Below are 20,033 nucleotides of genomic sequence, written 5' to 3' on the forward strand. Positions count from 1 at the left end.
TGAAGTTAAGAAAGGTTAAGAAACGTTTGGCTAGTTGCAACAAGACAAACACAATTAACTTGTATTTTATCCCTGATGAAACTGGATTTTAAAGATGTCACAGACATTAAAGAATCTCGCAACAGGTAATCCTAGTAATGCTAATGCAAGATCAAGCCCATGCAGAAATATTTATTTGATTCTTCCTTTTCCTTTCCTTCCTTACTCAAAGTATTTTCAGCTTAGCCTGAATTTTTGCTCTGAATTAAAAGGCCAGGTGAAGATTTAAGCAGATTAACATTAAAAGGTTGTTAAAAAAACCCGTCAAAACCAGCTCAACCTGTATATGCAGGATAACTCTTTACCTTCGTTCTTTTCAAATGAAGAAATTGTTGCCTAGGGATTTTGAAATCATAGAATTAGAAGAGGCATACAAATATGGTTTCTAAAAATGAAAACCATTAAAGTGGTTGAGGTCATTCTCAATGCCCAGGTGAGGCATCTGCAGATTTTTGTGCTGCTCCCTGTCAGCATGAGACATTGGTATTATTTAAATCATTTAGGCTGACATTTACTTCTTTACTTTCTTTGCCACAAGCTCTGAAGTCAGTGGAAAGCCTGCAGGATTGCAGGGAAATGATGACAGTCACTGGGCTGGCAGTGCCAGCAATGAAGTAAGACTCTCCCTTCCTTTTACCTCTTTGCAAACAGTAATGACAAGTGAAGGCCAGGGTTTTGCATAATGCAAGGGCCACTCTGGAGCCTCATAGTGCTAGTCCCTTATCAGTGACACAAGCAGAAGAACTCAACATTTGTGCCACCAAACCCAGCAAAAGCCGGGATAAGCCTGGTGTGAAGTGGGGATCTTGTACAACCTCTCTCTGTGTTTCTGCTTCCCTGTCTCTTCCTGCTCCTGCTGAACCTCTCTATCACCAAAATATCCCTCAGTAGCAACTTAAAAATATGCCTCTAGAATAAGTACTAGATCATATGCTACTACTGCATGCTTTGACCTAACTTGAAAAATTTGGATTTTTTTTTTCTCTGTTTTCCCACAACCCACTGCTTATTTTCTCTCTCCAGACTGTGTATTTATGGTGAGTTGCACTTTCCCTTAGCACGGCTGATTAGTTTTCCATTTCCTTTGTTTGTAAAGGCTGTGGAAAGGAAAGGTTGTAAATTAAACAGTGAAGGGGCACGAGCACAGATACTGGAAGGTGAATGTGTGTACTCTTGCTAAACTCTTGCGGTGGTCCTTCGCACACTTCTGGCCAGGCCATTTAACACCCTCCCAACCCATCTGAGAGCACGTTTCAGGAGTCAGCACGGGCTAGGAGCAATTCCCAGTGGGCAGTGTGGATGCAGCCAACATGTTATGGATGCTAAGAGCGTTTAAGAGCCTGAAGTATTTTCCAGGACAGCTGGCCTCACAGAGAGAAGTCCTGGGCATGGTTAATCTCCAGTACACATGTAGCCAGAGAATTTTATTTTTTTTTTCCCAATGGGAAAAATATTATTGTGAAACCACCAAAATTGATAGCGAAACCCAAGGGGAGGTTTAGTATCAGAGACTATTTTTAACTCCTTGTTTTGAAACCAATTAAACTTCACAGAGGAGGAACCTTTTGGGAGGTGGAAGGCAGCCCAGTCTAATGGAGAGGGTTAAATTCATGTCTCACCAGATGACAAGGCATTCATGTGCAAGCTGGTACTCTGCGTCTATCAACAACTGAAACTTCCTACAAAGGAGTCACTGACAGAGATTTGGAACTTGCTCCCTGCTTGGGTTGACAGTTGAAATTTGAGATGCTGCAGATGGCTTTTTTTTGCACTGTTGTCTCTTGGAGACTATATTTGTAGAAGATACAGGTCCTCTATCTAATTTTTTTTCCTTTTGCCGTAAAATCTGTAAGGGTATTTGCATTGTGATTATTTTTTGTATTTTTTTTTTTTAAAAAGAAAGATAAATTAGTCTCATGTAAAATGTAGCTATAGTTTACTGTTTCAGTAAAATCAGAGCCGTGCAAATTATGGCTACTGAAAAGAAGACAGATTCAAGATCCACATCAGGTCAGAAAGAGACAGCAAAATGTTTACCTCTACCCAAAGCTTAGAGTTTGCTTTTGGGACATTAATCTTTTTGTATCATCTCATACTTGTTAAAAATAAAATAAAAAGTCAATTTTGAAATAAAAAGTAATTTCAAAGTGAAAAGTTGAAACTTATTTTGTAGAAAGCTAAGGGCTTCATAATTTCCTAACTGTATTTGCTATTTGCCCCATGGTTCATTCCTAGGTTAAAGCAGGCTTGCAAGGCTCAGGGAATAACTTTACTTTCTGTGCTGTATTCCCTCAGTGATACATCATTTTTAGGTATTTTGGTTGGTCACAGTGAGGATACAAACAAGGCAAGACCTGTGATGATTTTCAGCCTGCTCCAGTGTATTGCTGCTTTCAGCAGTTTTCTGCCACGCTGGCAGGAGACTGTGCATTGTTACAGGAGCAGTGGTCTTTAGAAACTACTTACTAGAGATGCTAGAGTGTTGTTCCTATGCCCACAGTGTATTTCACCTTGTGGCTTATCAGCCTGGTTCTATGCTGCCAACAAAAAGAAATGACCAGTGCTTACCTAACACCAGAGATTTCCCAACTGCAGGAGTGAAAAATCTTTGGTAGGCCAGCTAATCTGCATCACCTCTCTTACCATTCTCCAGGCACGTTCTGGCTGTCAGGTGATAAAACAAATGTTTAGGAGGTTTGGACTGGAACTAATGGTGACACTGCTAGTGTTGTCTTCATGTGAAGTTCACAGTTTGATTTGAAATGGGTTGACTCAAAAGAGCAGAAAGCTGTAAAACAATATGTGAGGAATCACGACAGGGCACAGTGCTCAATCCAGAGCTCTGAGAGTGGCTGTGTCTCCACAGGCTCCATCAGCTGGCTGCAAGGCCCCAGAAAGCAGCAGCATTACTTTCCTCCAAAGATTCATTTTCCTTCAAATCAGAGGTATTCCTGGGCATGGGACACCCCAGAGGGCTGGGAAGAGGGATGACTTGTCCACCTCTCCCAGCTCAGCTGAAATGGGCTAGAAAGGCTGCACTGCAGACACTTGGCCCTGCTGCCCCCCTCCTTGCTCCTGGCTAGTCCCTTTCAGCCACATGGCCACTGCAGAGAATAAATGTCTCAGCCCTCATCAGCCCTTGTGGCATGTTTGTCTAGTGGTGTCAGCTACTCGAACTGTCTCCTCTCTGACTCCTGTTTGTGCTTTCTGGCAGCTGGGAAGAACAGTAATCAAAACATGGGCAGGGTGATACATAAAAGTTTATTTTTTTGACTCAGTTATGATCTAATAGCTTATCATTCCTCATGCCTCATGCATCCAAGATGTTTTTCCAGATGAAGCCTGGGAAACATGAATCTTTGTGAAACAAGTCTATGTTACTCCTTAGTTGGTCAGCATGCATTACTCATGTAAAAGTATTCCAGATGAGACCACAAGGTTTCCTGAAAATGACAAAATTAATGGAATTATACCAGCATAAACTCTGTTCTTTGTAAATCTGTGCCATAATTTAGCTAGAGAAGAGTTTACCTTGGAATTAGGAAAATGGAGTTAAAGTGGTATAAATCTGCCTTGGTGATGACTGTGTTTCCTCTTTTAATTTTGTGAAATCCTTTTCTGCTTTCATGCTGATTATACTTATTTAGATAGACACCTGGATATGGAATTTTCAGAAATCCATTTTCTTCCTGAGAGTACATTTATGCTTATTCCTCTTTTTTCTTTTCTTTTTTTTTTTTTTTTCAAACAAAGGAACTATTGTTGATATAGTCCTTGTTGAACACAGTCCATGTGTTACTATGAGCCACTGTCACAAGAATCAATTTTAAAATAAAAAAATAAGTCTTTGATAAAGCAAAAAGGCTTTGCTGATTCTCATGCTGCACCTCAGCAAGTGTGTCTGCTTTAACTTTGCTACTTTTCTACACTACTTGCAAACAGCAAACCCCACTATGGCAGCAGCGTCAACAGGATGAAACAAATATTTATTCTTCGGTGCATGAGGCCCAGCACTGGGGTGCTGTTCCTCCTGACACCTGTATGATAAATACTTTTCCAGGGAGGCAAGCAGACCAGGTAAAAGGATGAGAGCAGCAATGGTTTACATAGCTAGGCTATCCACAGGTCCACTCCTAGCCTGTACAGGAATTACAGCCCTGTGGTTCGGTTATTCAAGCTGTCCACTAAATAGAGAATTGTCCTGATTCAAAGAGTATCCGTAGCTCCGTGCCAAGAGTCCAACAAGAAGGGCAAGCAGCAAACATGTGCTCTCACATTGGCAAAGTATAACACTGTCAAAAGGAACAAAGACCTTTTCTTGTTTGCTCAAATCATGATGCATATGAGGACAAGAGACTGGGGTTAGACAGCACAAGAGATTAGTACTTTAGGATTGAAAATTTAGAAATTCAGGAAACCCCAGGATTGCTAAGGTCAGATATTTTTTCTGTTCTTCATTGTATTAGTCATTAGATTTATTGCCCTCCTCTGACCGTCATGACTGAAAAAAACACAGGAGTCATCTGCAAAAGCAAAAGCAAGAATGAGGTCTGCATTGCCTTGTCCTAGTTCATTCACATCCAGAGTCTGTCACATGCAGAGTCTGCTTCACACAGTGTTAGAGTCCAGCTGCACAGCATTGCTCATTCAGTGCAGCCACAGCTCCCACTGTTCCTATCACAACCTCTTGGGAATGTGATTCCTTTTAATCTCTTCAAGCCAGACAAAATAATGAACATCTTCAGAGCCCAGGAAAATGACCTGGAATAACCAATATGAAAACTAATAATTTTAATCAGTCTCTGAGGTGGTATGAGGAGTTGTATCTCTACATGATTGTCCTGTGAAAGTCACATTACTGAAGCTGGGTAAACTTAGTTGTGGCTATCCAGATCCCTTGGGCTAAAGCCATCCATTCCTGTCTGGGGTGGTCCTTGCTGAGGACTTCTAAGCCAACAAGGTCAGTTTGATGCCCCCATCCTCCTCTCCTCCTGACATTTGAGAAAATGTCTCCTTCCCTTCCCTTCCCAGTTTTTTTCAATTGGTACCTACTACTTTCAGATACAGACTGACACTATTTAAAAATTTTTCTAGCTCTCATCATTATTTGTGAAGTGTTTCAGATCTGATGGAGATTATATATCATTTGGCCTCCCATTTGAGTATATTTAAATATTTTTTCATTCCTAGTCCTATATATTGATCCATAATCACTGGGCAGAAACTTGTCTTGCTCAGTGCTTGAGTTCTCCTCAATCAACCCTGTGTACCCAGGCCCTTCTGCACATCACTGTGCTCCACTCCAAATTCCTGCACAGCAGAGCCCCTGAAAGATACAGTTCCCAAAGCCACAGCAGAGAAACAAATCCCAGTTTTGGTTCACTAACCCAGCTGCACTGTCCTTGCAATACTTTGTTAGCCTGTCAGAAACCCAGCACTTTCATGTCATACTCTAATCAGTTAGATCTGCAACTGAGATCCAGACTACAAACTTATTGCCAACGGCAACAACCATATCATAGCTTTAAATCAACTTTTGTGTGTGTGTGTGTATTATAACATTATTATTATTATTGTAAGGGAAAGTACTGTGGAGCCAAAATCATCATGTCCAATTAGCAAGAGGGGCTACACATTAAGTTCAAAGAACCCCTTTGCGTTATCTGATTCCAACAGAACTAGTAACAGAGCCTAATCTAACTTTCCATTTCAAGAGCTTTAGGGAGAACAAATTGCCATCAGCGGGGGAAAGACTTGGAATAGCATGCAGCCTGTCCTCTCCTGACATCCTACTCAGCAAATTCCTCACAGATTTCCTCCTGATGTCAGTAAAACTAACATAAAGGTTATTTCATAAAATCTTGTGTGGATTCTAACTTGTGAAAACTGAAGGATCCATGCCCAGAACAACAATACAGGCTCATGTAAATAACCATAGCATTTGTCCTTTGTGCATAAAGCTTAACAAATGACTGAATCAGAGGAGGGGCTGAAGAGTTCCCATGCCGAGTACCAAAGCTGTGAGCACATATTGAAATGAATAGCCAATAAATGTCAAAATCAAGGTGACTGATCACATAAAGTCTTCTTGTTTGACTGGAAATTGTTAGGAAAGGTTTCCAGCTTAATATGCAATATGATAAGGAATGGAAAAAAGAGAAGTCGAGTTAAATGCTAAAGTTGCTATAAATCATATGAGTTATTTCTTCAGGGAACACAATCCCTTCAGCAGATCAGGAATGCCTTAAGATATGGAGATGTGGTCAGGAATGACAGCAGGAGGTCATTTGTTACCAGTGTTGGACTGGCAGTGTCCCCAGAATCAGTTTTGGAACCCTGGTGAAAAAACAGATAAGCAAAGTTTTGGGATTTGGATATTTGCATACTGAAATAATGTCATGCAAATAGTCAGAAACTTTTCTTTATCGTGATGCCATCAGAAATGCGGACGGATATCCAAAATGATAATGCTGAGCACTCCTTTCCAGCACACAGTATTTCAGCCAACATCACTGGTATGTTCTGGCTGCTTCACGCTGCTCTAATTAAAACTCAGTCATCCTTACAGCTGGTTTGTGTTCCTAGAGCACTGCACAACAGCTGGATCATGCCGTTGATTTTGGCCCTTAAACTCCTTGGAAATTACTGTGTGAATATCGAAAACCTTGGCCTTTTCTGTCACCATTTAAGCTTCTGTCACCTGCACCTCTGGCTTCAGCACATGACACCTTTGCATTTGGGTAATGTGTTGAAAAAGTATCAACATCATAAGGGAAGAGAGAGTAAGTGTTAGCATTGCTCTGATTTTGGCAGGCTTTCACACTAAGAAAGGCTGTTAGGGGCAGTGTCCCTGAGCGTGGCAGACTGACTGCCACGCTTACTCTCAGGTAAGCCTTGCTGCAAAATAAATCTACAAGTTTAAAAGAAATTCTGACAGAGGCCAAGTTCGATCTCCTCTAACAGCAATCATATGCTAATTAGCCAGATGATATGAAACACCAGGTCAATTGGTTAAGCCTCTCCGTTGCCATTTTAATGAACATAACTTTGCATTTGTCCTTGGTGGGCCTCTACTGATTTACACTGAGCATAAGCACACTTGAAATATGCATTCCTAATTTCTCTGTTAACAGGTTGATAAGCCTATAGTCAACTGCTCAGTCTTTACTTGGCCTCATGAATTATTATCTCAGCTCCCACAAGGACAGATGAATCAAAGTGTCTATCTTGAGTTATGATGTGACTGGGTGACACACCACCTTTCATGAAGTCTAACATACTCAGCTAAGTGCATCTGTTATGCAATTATGCAATATTTCAGGTTGATGATATGTTTCAACTAGACATAAGTTAAATTTAACATTAATTGTGCACTTTCAGGTCAATAAGTTGAGTCACCTTACTACAGAGAAATCCCTAAAATGGCATATTACTAAGCAGAATATACTGTAATACAATAATCTGTTTTCTACTGCAAAACATATACAAGACAGTCTTCAAATATTTGCTCTTAAAACATGTGGGATGTCCTGGATCCATGAAGCTATTCACTGTAAGCCATAAAAAATAGGTTTGGTTTAGAGATGAAAGTAGCTGGAGGCTGTGACCCACAGGGACTCAGAAGGAAACACTTAGAAAATAGAGACAGATTGAATCCCAACTGCTCTCTCCTGAGAGGAAGCATGGTTGGAAAGTTTCAAACCCATTAAAGTTAAACAAATTGAAAAGCCCTATCTGAGAGGAAACATAGTACTATGTTTATTTTTCCATTATAAATCTGAAACCTAAAAGATTTCCTGAGGTTCTCAGGTATTGTTCATGCTTATAATGGAGATCTGTTTTTAGAAAGTGTAATTCATGTATTTAATCCAAACTGTTTGATGAAAAACACCCTGCATAAGCATTCAGGAAGCTAAAGGCCATTGTATACCTGTATCACATATTGTTTGGATAAGAGCAGGCCTACAATGCGAGGAATCTCTTTGTGCAACTCTCTCACTCCAAAATATAGGGTCTAATTCTCTCCCTATTTATGCTGCTGGATGAATTCCACTGAATTAGTGAGGACATGAGTAACCAGTTGTAATAAAAAGACAATCTTCATGCTGAGTGTGAAACTACAAAAGTGCAAGGATAGTTGCAGCAAGAGATTTATAATGCTGGCCTGAGTCAAGTACGTGGGCAAGCCACTGCAGACCCAGTGTAATTTAGCAAAGCTAAATTTGTCAATGTATTTTAGGTTTTGCTCCCTCACTAGTGAACTGCTGCTCTGAACTCTTTATCAGCAGGGTGTGTGATGTTATTGATGTTGAAAAGCATCCCTTTGACTAATGAACAAACTGCAAACTAATACCAGAGATTAATTTAAATGAGAGGAAATACTTGGAAGCAGTGGAATATTTTTCATTAGATTTATTGCTATAAAAGTTTAGCAGTACATTTGGTCAAGTGACAGAGCTGAGGAATGTTTGCTGTCGTAGTCTAAGGCTCAATGTAGGTGCTTAAGAAGACAGAAATGTGAGCATTGAATAACCATGAGACCTTTGGAGAAACCCTGAATCTTTTGGAGAGAGTGTGTTGATATTGTCCATTTACCTGTTAGTGATTTCATACCATTTTTGCTCATTTTTCAAACTTCTTTTCAACTTTCCTTTATGGAACTTATTGTCTAATAACCCTGCGCAGTATTTGCCACCTGATTTACTCTGCATTCTCCATTTTTCTCTGTTACCTGCAATAAAATCATTGTTTATTTCAGAGAAACAGCAGACTGACATTGGTCATGCTTTGGCACTCCACTCTCATACAGAATTTCTACTCCAGCAATATGCTTTTCAAAAATTTAATTGCATTTCTGTTTCTCAAGTAAGCCACTTGTTAAATAAGATCTATTTGACAACCTGCTTTGTTTTGTAGTGTTGAATTGTGAATTATCAACATGGCAGCTGAAGAAAAGGAAACATTGGAACGTGTTGTCCCACATCAATTTTAGGTTCCATACATTTAAACTCATATCAGCATTTGGCTTGCTGGAAAAGATGGCTAACCTTACCTCAGGACTTTTTTTCTGCCACACACAGAGTTGTTAAAATGGTTGAGCTTTCTACCACAGTCTCTTGAGCGTGACAGTATTCTTCAGTTTTTAGAAGACTGTTGTTCTTACCACAGGCAGTATTTCCACTGTGGCTTTCTTATTTGTAAGTAATTTTGTTTACAAATGCATCTTTTATGTTTGTTTCTTTCTAGGCAGGGATGAGGTCCCGAAACCAAGGTGGAGAAAGCTCGTCTAACGGGCACTTCTCCAGTTCCAAGCCTGTCATCAGCCATGCAGAGAATGAAAAACTTCAGGAGGATGCCAAGAAAAAGAACAAACCTCATCGGAAGGAAGATGAGGTCATGGTTTCAGCAACTGTCAAACGGCACTCAAAATCACCCGGTCCTAGTGAGCGAAAGAACAAGAAGTCCATAGAGCTTTCTAAAGAAGACTTGATAAAACTACTCAGTATAATGGAAGGAGAATTGCAGGTAAATTAAACATCTTCTAAACCATATTTTCTATCTACCTATCTATTTTTAGGCTGTCCAAAGCACAGGACTCAACTAACAGGAACATCCATATTAAAGGCAAAGACCACAAGGAGAGAGCAGTGGTAGTTGGTATTTAACAGTCATAGTTTTAAGTGATGCTTTATTTACCACTGCAGCTACCCAAGCAAGATAAATTATAAACACCTGTCAAAGAAACACCTGACAAACAAATATGGATCTGCAGGTGAGGCTGAAAACAACCACAGGGGAATCAGTGGTGGGTGGGAAGAAGGGAGCGGGGGAAGGGAAGTAAATATAGGGAATGTAAATACAATCATTATTGAAAATATTCAAGAGGCAAATATACAAGTCAGCAATACTGAAAATGAACTTAGGATGTCTCCTGGAATTTCTGCATATTTAGATGTTACTGAGGCATCAGCCAAAGCTCTGCCTGTCCTGTCTGCTTTCAGGAGTCCGGTGCTTTGCACATTCCTTGCCTTTCAAAGATCCATTAGTTTTATTTCTTGGAGGAGTGCTTGCTTGAAAGCTTTCTCAGTTGTCCTAGTTTGCAGGTTAATTCAGCTCAGTAGTAAGTCCTTGATGGCAGTCAGCCTAATTTTACACTTGCCTTGTCCCCAAATGTCTGTCCAGTTTTGAGATTCTCTTTAATGCTAATACATCATTGAACTCTGTAGTGTGAGCCTCCAGAGAATTTCAAAATAAGAAGCTGAAAAGTGGTATTTCAAAAAGTCAATATGAAGACTTGTGGCTTTTCCAAACTTATCCCCTTTTGTAGTAGGACTGCTTTTCAAATCATACATTCTTTTGGTTGTACTTTAGTGACCTTTTTCACTGAACCAATGGACGAGCAGAAAAAAGCCACCTGACCTGTGTGAAATATTTTGTCTTAATCCCTTTATTCCAATTAACCATTACTATTTAGCTTTTCATAGAAGGCTTTACTTTTCCCCTGAAACCCATATTCATAACATTATTACTTTAATGCTAAACTTGTTACCATCTTATCTGATTACAAGAAGCAATTGTTCTGTTAATTTCTTTGGTACGAGTTACCATTAGCACAACTCTGAGATTCCATCTCACTAAGTATCATTAACTATCACTTTTTCTGCACATAATTCACCTCTAGTTTGTCAGAAACTACTGTCAAGTTACAAGAAGTATGCATTCAAAATAAATAATTTTGCCAGAGATGGAGAATGGTCATTTTACAATGAAAACCTGCAGGGGAAAAAGAGGAAGAAAATATGTTGAATGCAATTTTGCAGAGGAAAAGAGAAATTACCATTACAGAAAAGTAACCATTTTTATTGTGCTCCATTTGACTTTATTAAAAATCTTGTGTATGTAATTTCCTTAGAGATGGAGCTAGCGTGCAGCTTCTGTGGTGAACAGAGCCAAACCTCAACAGAAATGTATCATGCTCATGTTGTTCACAAAGATTTACCCTGAAGTCACCTTTGTGGTCTGGAAAGGAGAGGTGAAGAAAGTCACTAATGTTTCCTGTGTGGCAATAAATGTGGTCTTTATTGCTTGAGTAATTCTCCTGTTCTTCACCATAGTCTTTTACTTTGTGGGGTAGTTACACAACCTTTGAAGGACTGCCCATGTTCTCATTTTCCCTATGGGGATGATGGGAAGAGATCCTGGGGTTTTAATGCATACAGACCCCAAAGAGATGTCAGGCACTTCTGAAGCTTCCTGGCATGACAGGAGGGTATGGGGACACCCACACTGGTAGCTGTGGAGTGTGTCTGTTCTTCTGTTCCTTGCAGCCAGGCAGAGAAGAGAGTAATTATTTTTAATCCACACAAGTTTTTAATTTCATGTCCAATCCCCCATTTTAGTTTTTTTCCCTGGTACCTGTGTTGACCCATTTCTGAAGTGGGCAAGCTACAGCACTTTGGCTTGAGATGAGAGCCTGGCTTTAACACTACAAAGGAAGATGAGCCAAGGAAAGCTCCAGCCAAAGTAAATACTCTGGTATTACCTCCTGGCTGTCACAGTGACCTAATGCACTGAGTCATTTCATGGCTTTTTATTTTCAGATCTTTTCAGACATCTCTGGTGGCTGGCTGGCATTTTGTTGGACTGACAAATCATATTACGGTTTACTTTGAAGCCATTTCAATACTGACAAAGCAAACATTATCTCGGCATATGTAAGAAGAATTTGTTTTGAGAATAACATCAGGCTGTACCTGTAGGGAGATGCATTATTTTCTAAATTTAAAAAAATGGGATAAAATACCATAATTGTTTACTCAGCCATGAGCAGGGGGCATTTTGTGCCCATGCCACCAGGGTGACACTGGCTTGGAACCCTCAAACAGTGAGCTAACATCTGACAACAGAGACCCATCCCACACTGATCTTGGTATCAATATTGAGCACATACTTCACAACTTGATGACCCAGCTCTTCATTTTGAAGTCAAACGTGCCAGAAAACCATGGACAGATGCCCTGGAAATTATGTTTATGTCCTCATTTTTACCTTGATTGGTTTTTAAAATTATAATACCCTTAGGTAGCTTGCTTGTGCTTTAGCTTCTAGAACCAAGTTGGACTCAGCTGTGCCTGTCTTTGTGTTTCCAGGCTGGACCCTGTACACTTACTGAATATAGAGAAGGAAAGCTTTTCACGAACATCTGAGGTCACCATAGTCTATGCCTTATTTTGTAAGAAAACAAAAGGGAAGAAAAAGTTTACAGAAGCTGTGGTGATGAGAATGTGTCCCAATATACATGGCAGGAGAGCTCTTAAGTACAGCCTCTCTGAAGGAGAGTAGGAAGCAAATGAACTGATGACAGGGATTTATTTTAATGTCCCTACAGCTCAGTGGAGTGTATTTTCTCTTGTGAGATCTAACTGCTCATATAAAAAAAGTAGTGATTACATGGTCTTTAAACCCATATTGAACATATAGTGGCAAAAAACCCATGAAGGATTGCTTCTTATACCTGGGAAAAAAAAATCTAATTTTTAAATACTGCAAAGCTGATTTGAAAAGAAAACTTCAAATGCTGTTAGATTAAATTGGACCATGAAGTCCTGGTATTAATTTGCCTGGTTGTTACAGTGATTTCAGTCAAACCCACATGTGAATATTATTAATTACAGAGCAAGACAGGCAGTGTGGATCTTTACAATGATGATATAATACTATCTGTGGTTCACAGATTTTTGTCCAGTGGCCTATGTATTTGTCCTGGCAGGAATATATTCCCTTTCTGTATGGTTTCTGAGCAGCAGCCATTAATCTTCAGCAATACCAACACTGATTTTCAACATTTCCTGATTGGGGGCCCAAAAGGAAATGAGGAGCAGTATTCCTACATGTTTACGACTCACTCCTTTATTGCGTGTTTGGGGAAAAAAGCCACAATAATAAAAGAATATTTATGAAGACAGAATCCCACTACAAATCATTTGGGTTTTCAAGAAAAATAATTTCTTATCCAGATTCTGTGCCAATTGCTGGAGAACAATTTAAGCTTGGGAGACAGTTTCCAGTATTTCACACCAATTCAAAAAGGAGCAACTTTTCCACTCAAGGTCTTTCTTATAGCCCATGTTTTACTGCCTTTCTCCAGTGCCAACGTGGCATTGATCCCCGGCAGCTCAGCCCCTCATTGCTGTCGAGTCCCTTGCATGCTTTAGGGCTGAGGGAAAGGTTTCCTGCGAGCCTGACACTGTTGGGGAGCAGAGCTCCTCGAAGCCATGCAGCCATGGGGTGTAAAGGAAATGCAAGTTAAGTTGTCAGCTGCACATCTCCTCTGTTGCAGACCTGAGGGTGCAGATGGGCAATATGTGAAATGTGATGTCCCGAGGAACAGTGTGTGTAATATACAAGGGATGTATAAATTAATCACAAGACAGTTTCTGACAAGTCCTCAGACTTCCAACTGTCTAATGTAACACTGGGTTGGGTTTTGTTTGATATTTGAAGGGAAACATTGTGTAGCGGATATTCAGAGGTAAACCTATTTATATAGCATCCCTGGTTCAAAGGGAGAGACCAAATCACACTGTTATTTAAGAAATCCCTTCCTTACAAGTATTTAATCAAGACTGCATTTAATGGTTCATTTGAGTGCTTACAGGAGGTGCCAGAGCAATAGCTTGTTGAAGGGCAGGTGTGGGAGGCTGGTTGCTGGTGGCTGAAACAAGACAGGGAAGGAGATCTCTCCTCCAACAGAGACAGAGGAGCTCACCTTCAGGTGGACTGCAAGACTTTCAATCTGGGAGGATCAGGGACAGGGTAGCAGAGGACTTTGTGTTTTGTTCTCTCTGGTAAGGTCCTTATGAAACACTTTGGTGTCAGTGGCTGCACATCCTGCCACCAGGAAAATCCTCTCTCTCAACAAAGTCAATTAACTCAATGTGTATAGGTGATAAACTACTCATTGCATTTTAACGTTTTAAAAATATTTTAGTATTTTTTGTCTGTCTTTCTAGCAGAAAACTATGCTTTGTAAATGAAAAGGAAAGGAAAATCCTTTACTGTTGCCATCTTTCTGCTTTCTACTTTCTTTCCCTTTTGCAGAGTTACATATTATATAATACTTTTTATTCTATAATTGCTCTGTTCAGCTCTTTTTCCTAAGATCTAAATTTCCCTATTCATTTTACTTCCCTTCTTTATTTTTCTGGTTGTGACCTTTTATCTTACTCTACTTTTTTGTCACTTCCCAGCTCAGGCTTCCCTCATCCTAATACTGCAGATGTATTGACTGACCTGAGAATTCTGGAGATAAAATTGTAGAAGATCTATTGTATATCAAATCCCATAATGTAATTTTTTAGGCAAATGCTTCCTTTAACCTTAGTTTTTAACTTAGTTAGCCGTGTTTTAAGATGAAGTAGGTTGTTTACTTTGCCTACTCCTATTGGAAAATAGTCCCAGAACAGAAAATCTTTAATGTTTATCTGATTTCTCCCAATTTTAATTATGTCTAGTGAAGCCTTTATGAAACTCTGCTGTACAGTGATCCTGCTTTGAAACACACCTCTGTCCCTCCTGCCTTTAATGCCTGATGTGTTTGTAGGCAGCATCCTTGCATCCTCTGAGCCTTTGCTTTTGCTGTGCTGCCATGCCACATCCTTTCCATTTCCTCTGGCAAAACAGGCTTTCCATGTCCTCACCATCCCTGGACCAGCAGCACTTCCACCCCGGGTTCACCTTCCCGGGGTCTGGAGCTGGAGCTGCACATGGTGTTTGCTGTAGGAGAGAGCTCCCAGTGCCTCGTGCCTTTGGTTTCATACTTGCCTTTCTCTTAAGGCATGGCATTACTTGGCCTTCCCATCACCTGTCAGTCTGACTAGTATAAGCAAGAAAATTTTACTCTGTAGCTGTGGTTGTGGTGTTTTTCTCTCCTTTTCCTCTTGCTGCAATGTGTAAACTTGTGTGTAATGCCTCAAACTGCTTTTGTATTGACTTTTCCAAGATATTGTAACCACACTGGGAGAGCCACCTAGTTGTTCAGTTAAAAACACTGTACAAACGTCTATATTTTATTTTGGTCCCTTTTTTTAATACTCTTGATGGATCTGCCTGAAAGCTGAAGTGAGGAATGTGGGATAGATAGGTGGGTAGAAAACAGATGTGTTTATTGTGCAGGAACAGAAATCAGAAGAGAAATCTGGGGCAAGTTGCCTTGGCACCAGAGAAAGCAGTGAAGAGAAGGAGTTTTCAAAGGGTCATTAGCAAAATAACACAGATTAACAAGCAGCAGATGAGCCAAGGCAGAAAGAATAGGTAAAGCTAGAGAAAAGTGCATGCAAGGGATCTGTGAAGTCTTGTTGGTTGAATTGAAATAATTTAGGATTTATGAGCATTGATTATCATTGATGAAATACAAATTCCCCATGGGAAAAACCTTGGCAAGTACAGAGCTACAGGGAAAAAGAGAAGATAGGGTTAATGTGAGGAGGCAGAGGTGACTTAAGCAGAATGGAATGAGGGGAAAGAGGCTGGGCAATAGAAGAAAAAGAGTGTAAGCAAAAGGGGAATACAACAGAGATAAATGGAGCCAAGCTAGACACACAGGGCAAGTGGGCACACAAAAGACAAGAAAATGAAGGGATAGATGGTATCCACAGCGTGGCAAAATAAGAGCCTAAAAACCAACCCTAAAAATGTCTGGCATATCAGTACAATGAGTAAAAAACTTCTCTCCCTTCTTACTGACCCCTGATTTGTTTGTGTTTTCCTGGTAAAGAATGTGTTTGGAGCACAAAGAAAAAAAAAAATCAGACCACAGATGCTCTCTTCTATTTTTATTGAATAATTTATAACCAGAGATTAATTTTGCCCAGAATAGTATGGTTTCTTTTCTGTAGCTTGCATTTGCTGCTGTGCAAAGTGCAGAACATACCATAGGAGGTAAGAAGAACTTGTCTAGCAAGTCCCAAAATCATCAATTTTAAAATAGAACCTGTCTGTTTTGTGAAAAAAAAAAACAAAACCAAACCCAAAAAACCAACAAACAAACAAACAAAAACCCAAAAAAAAAAAAACCAAAAAAAGCCCCCAAAAAAACCCAAAGGTAAGACAGTATACTGAAATATAGTTAAATTGTGCTATTTAGGTAATTTCCTGCTCCATCTGAAATAAAGGGCAGAGGTACTATCAACTCTAGGGATGATAGCCATCCATCTCTTCGGTACTAAAATTGCTTTAGAATTACACATATGCTTTTCAAAGTAATGATCCTCAGTAAAATGTCACTGTCATTGGACAGCTGTAGGCTGAAGACCTCTTTCACAAAGATATTTTAACATCCTTCTCTAGTAATGCCTGAGCTGTACTTAACAGAGCTGTACCTGTTGTGTTAGTTAGGCTTGAAGGATCAGAAGAGAGAGGAATAATTGGCAAGTGTCTCTGATCCATTGAACATCTCATATAGAGTGGAAGGAAGAGTATGAACAGCTTGGGGTTTTTTCCCCAAAATTCTTGGTCTTCTGTACAAAACAAAACAGAATTGCCCACAACCAGCTTTTTAAGTTTTGATCTTTTTCCAAACTGATCCTCTCTTGCAAACTTCTAAAAATTAGTTTTAAATAATGATATAATTTGACTATATATTTTTCTTTTTCTTTTTCTTTATATTTACTTACTAGAAATTGTATATTCAGTGGAACAGTAATGAAGAAGTTTGTATCTTTTCTCATTTTTCTTGAAAGTTCACTCTGTGGGAGAGCACATGGCTGGTCATTTTGCAATCAATGTTAAATGCATGAGCTTTCTGGCTTTAAAATATCTGGGATTCTTTGGAGAGCTTGCAATGAGCATATGTCTTATGTGTCATAATGCTGTCCAGTACTCTGAGTCACCACTTGTTAATTTAACATTGCAGTGGTAGATGAACCTGTTTTTATTAACTTTGCTGCCCCGGTTCTGTGTTTATTAAGTTTTTGTCCGATATCCTCTAGCTGAGGATCAGATAAGCTCTTGAGAGCAAAACAGATTATTTCTCATCCAAAACAAGCTTTAATAAATGCAAATATAAATCTTTACATAATAATTGTGATAACAGGGCTGAGAAAATGTCTTGTTTCTAGGGTTAAAGGCTCCACCTATTGGCTGGCTAAAGTGAGAGAAATGTAACATTTTCACATGGAAAACTGCAGGTCCTACTGAACATCCTGTGTCTTGCCACATCTTACAAAACTGCTGCCTTGAGTGTTTGTGTCATGTCCAAAATGAAGTAAACTCTGACTTATTTCAGAGGGCTGGGCAGATGTGGCACCCAAAATGATGCACTGCCGAGGGAGGCACTATGAAGGGAAATCCTTTCCTGAGGCAGGAAGGGTTTGGATTTTGCAAGTGATGTCTTTCTTATCCTGGAAATTATTGGTTTTCTTTGCAAAAAATTAGCGTCAACTCTTCCATGCCAGGAAAATGAGTGGAACTGAACTAACTGAAATACAGTTGCATGGTAACTTCCAGACATTTGTCACCTTCAAGATTAAACAAATCAAAACCAGAAATATTGATGTGACTATGAAACCCCAATTCCCTATTTTTGTCTCAGGCAATCTTAGCAGTTCATGTAAAACAGCATTTTGAAGGGCTTCAGAGTCATTCTTGGAAATGTAGTGGGAGAATAGAGAGGGGAAAGGATGTCCCCAAGTGGGGCTTGGGGAAGGCAAAGAGAAGGATAGACATTGTGGGGGAATCAGGGGATTTTGGAGACAACTGAGGGCATCATGGTCATGGCTGGGAGCTCTCACCCTGCGCCTTTCACTGCCCACCCACCCTAGTTGGTTCACACTCAGAGTTTGGCCACTTCCCTCATTTCCTCTGACAGCTCCTCCGTTCAAATAATTGGTTGTGCTGGAGAGTGCTTGCTGTAATGCATCCTACTGCTCTTGCCCATTCATCAGCCACCAGTAACTTGGATGCACATTTAGCAGCACAGAGTACTCAAAACCATCTTGTTGAAGCCAACAAAATGCTTGGACAAGAGAAAGTTGTGTATACAGTTTATCAGACATGTACACAGACTTAGGTCTGTTAGTGTCCCACATGCTCCTGTCTCCACAGAGGAGGCAGAAGGAATGCCTCTGACTTCATCATCCTGGTGGTTACAGCCCTGCTGGCTCCGACTTGTCTTGCTCCATCCTGCTCCTTGTGTGCTTGTTCCTGCCAGAAGGCAGTAAGATCACTGTGGGAAAAAAAAAAAAAAAGCCTGGGCTGATTTGTTCCTCTTGGAGACAGGGTACTCCCAGCAGCAGCTTGAAGTGCATCCCTGAAATTCAAGTCAGAGCACCTAATTTCAGATGCTTCTGTTCTTATACTGCCAATGTAGCACTTGCAAAGAGCAATTTAGACAAGATGAGTTACACATCTAATGAAGGTACTTTTTAGTTTCTAATGGATTTCAACAAATTGGATGACAGTACAGAAGAACCTGTACCTGGAGAAAATAAAATTTAACAAATGGGGAGAAGTTAATAGGAGAACACTGATATTGATGCCAGAGTGCCACATTTTTTGTAGCATTCACAGCATATCTAGATCTGCTATATACTTTGAAATTAAATCTCATTCATTAGAAATATTATTTCTTTTATGGAATGAAAATTGGAGCATGGTGAGGTTAATTTTATGTGTGAAGCATAAGAAAGAGGTTCACGATCCATGGGTCTCTTGTATCTTAGTCCAGACTTACTAATAGGGCCAGATGATAAGAGAAGAAAGAGGAAAATAAATGCTTTTCCTTTTATTGCCCTTTCATTAGTCACTTTTCTTTTCCTCTCCTAAAGTGCTTTTAATGGATCACAAAATAAGTTCTGGTTACAAAAGGAACACGGCAACTTGATGGCTACTTGGATCAGTCTGTGGCTCCTGCTTGCTGCTGGGCTTCAGGCCATGTGAAAAATACTATACAGTTAATGTTGGCTGAGACAAAAACTCTATGACTGGATACAGCAAACCCAAAACAGTGGGTTTAGCCATTGTGAGGCATTGCTGGAGCATGTAGAACACATCCCAACATGCAGAGTCACGCACATAACTTGACAGTGACCCCTTGCCTTGGTGTCTCTGTGCTGACTGGATCATGACACTGTAATTCTATATGCTGCAGTAACTGCCCCACGGCTTGATAACATAAAGCAAAGCACTCTTTCAGTGTGAAAAGACAAGACAGGGTATCCCAGACCATAATAATTCTGAAAACATCAAGCAGTGTGGAGTTAATACTTCTCAGGGTCTTGCCATGGGAATTTTGCTGGCTGTGGCCCAGACTACAGATAATTAATTATGTCAGTGAAAGGCTCTGGTGGCCTGTTTTCTTCAGAAAAAAGTGACATCATCCATGGAGCGCTCTGGCAATAAAGCAGAACAAAGCTGTGTGGGCAGGAAATAACAGACAGATGTCTTCTAGTGCTCATTTGATCTGTTTCATAGCTTGCTGGAAGAAGCAATACATTGCTCAGTGCTGCTTCTCCTCAGCTCTGCAATCTTTAGCAGGGACTTTTTCAAACATAAGAGGCCAAATTAATTTCTGATGTAATTCTTCTGGAGCCACTTCAGAAGATTTATGCAGTGGCTGAGCTAGTCTATCATGTGCCTCTTCTCCAGTATTGATTTTAGAAGAGCTTTCTGAGCTATCACAAGATAAAACACAATAAAATTAAATACAGTGTAGAGCTCAAAAGGCATCATACAAGGCCAGAAAGTTCTGCATCGTGTGGAGAAGACAGGGCAGTTCTGTTCAACATCCTCAGGGTCATGAGGGATTATTTGTATTTCTGGATATATATTTCACTTACCCTTTGTACAAAATCAACGATGGTCACTTTTCATCACTGAAGTAATATCTACCTCCAGAGTAAATCATGTACCTAGACTTGAATACAGAAAAGTTAAAAGAAATTCATGCAAGTGAAATCCACAGTTTCAAGTATTAGGAAATTAAGCTAAGATGAAAG

The 20,033-nt window shown here is 39.9% G+C and overlaps 1 protein-coding gene across 5 annotated transcripts in view; it reads left to right on the forward strand.

Annotated features, from left to right (window-relative positions):
- FILIP1 (filamin A interacting protein 1) overlaps nt 1-20,033 on the forward strand; it is a 101,529-nt gene that overhangs the window by 32,703 nt on the left and 48,793 nt on the right. For all 5 annotated transcript variants that reach the window (XM_041410565.1, XM_041410564.1, XM_041410569.1 and 2 more), the window contains one exon: nt 9,286-9,564. In XM_041410565.1, the coding sequence (XP_041266499.1) occupies nt 9,292-9,564 (273 nt within the window). In that variant the 5' untranslated portion in view covers nt 9,286-9,291. The remainder of the gene's footprint in view (nt 1-9,285; nt 9,565-20,033) is intronic.

The sequence above is a fragment of the Onychostruthus taczanowskii genome, unplaced genomic scaffold, assembly GCF_017590055.1.
Source record: "Onychostruthus taczanowskii isolate IOZ18803 unplaced genomic scaffold, ASM1759005v1 scaffold33, whole genome shotgun sequence".
Taxonomy (NCBI): Eukaryota; Metazoa; Chordata; class Aves; order Passeriformes; family Passeridae; genus Onychostruthus; species Onychostruthus taczanowskii.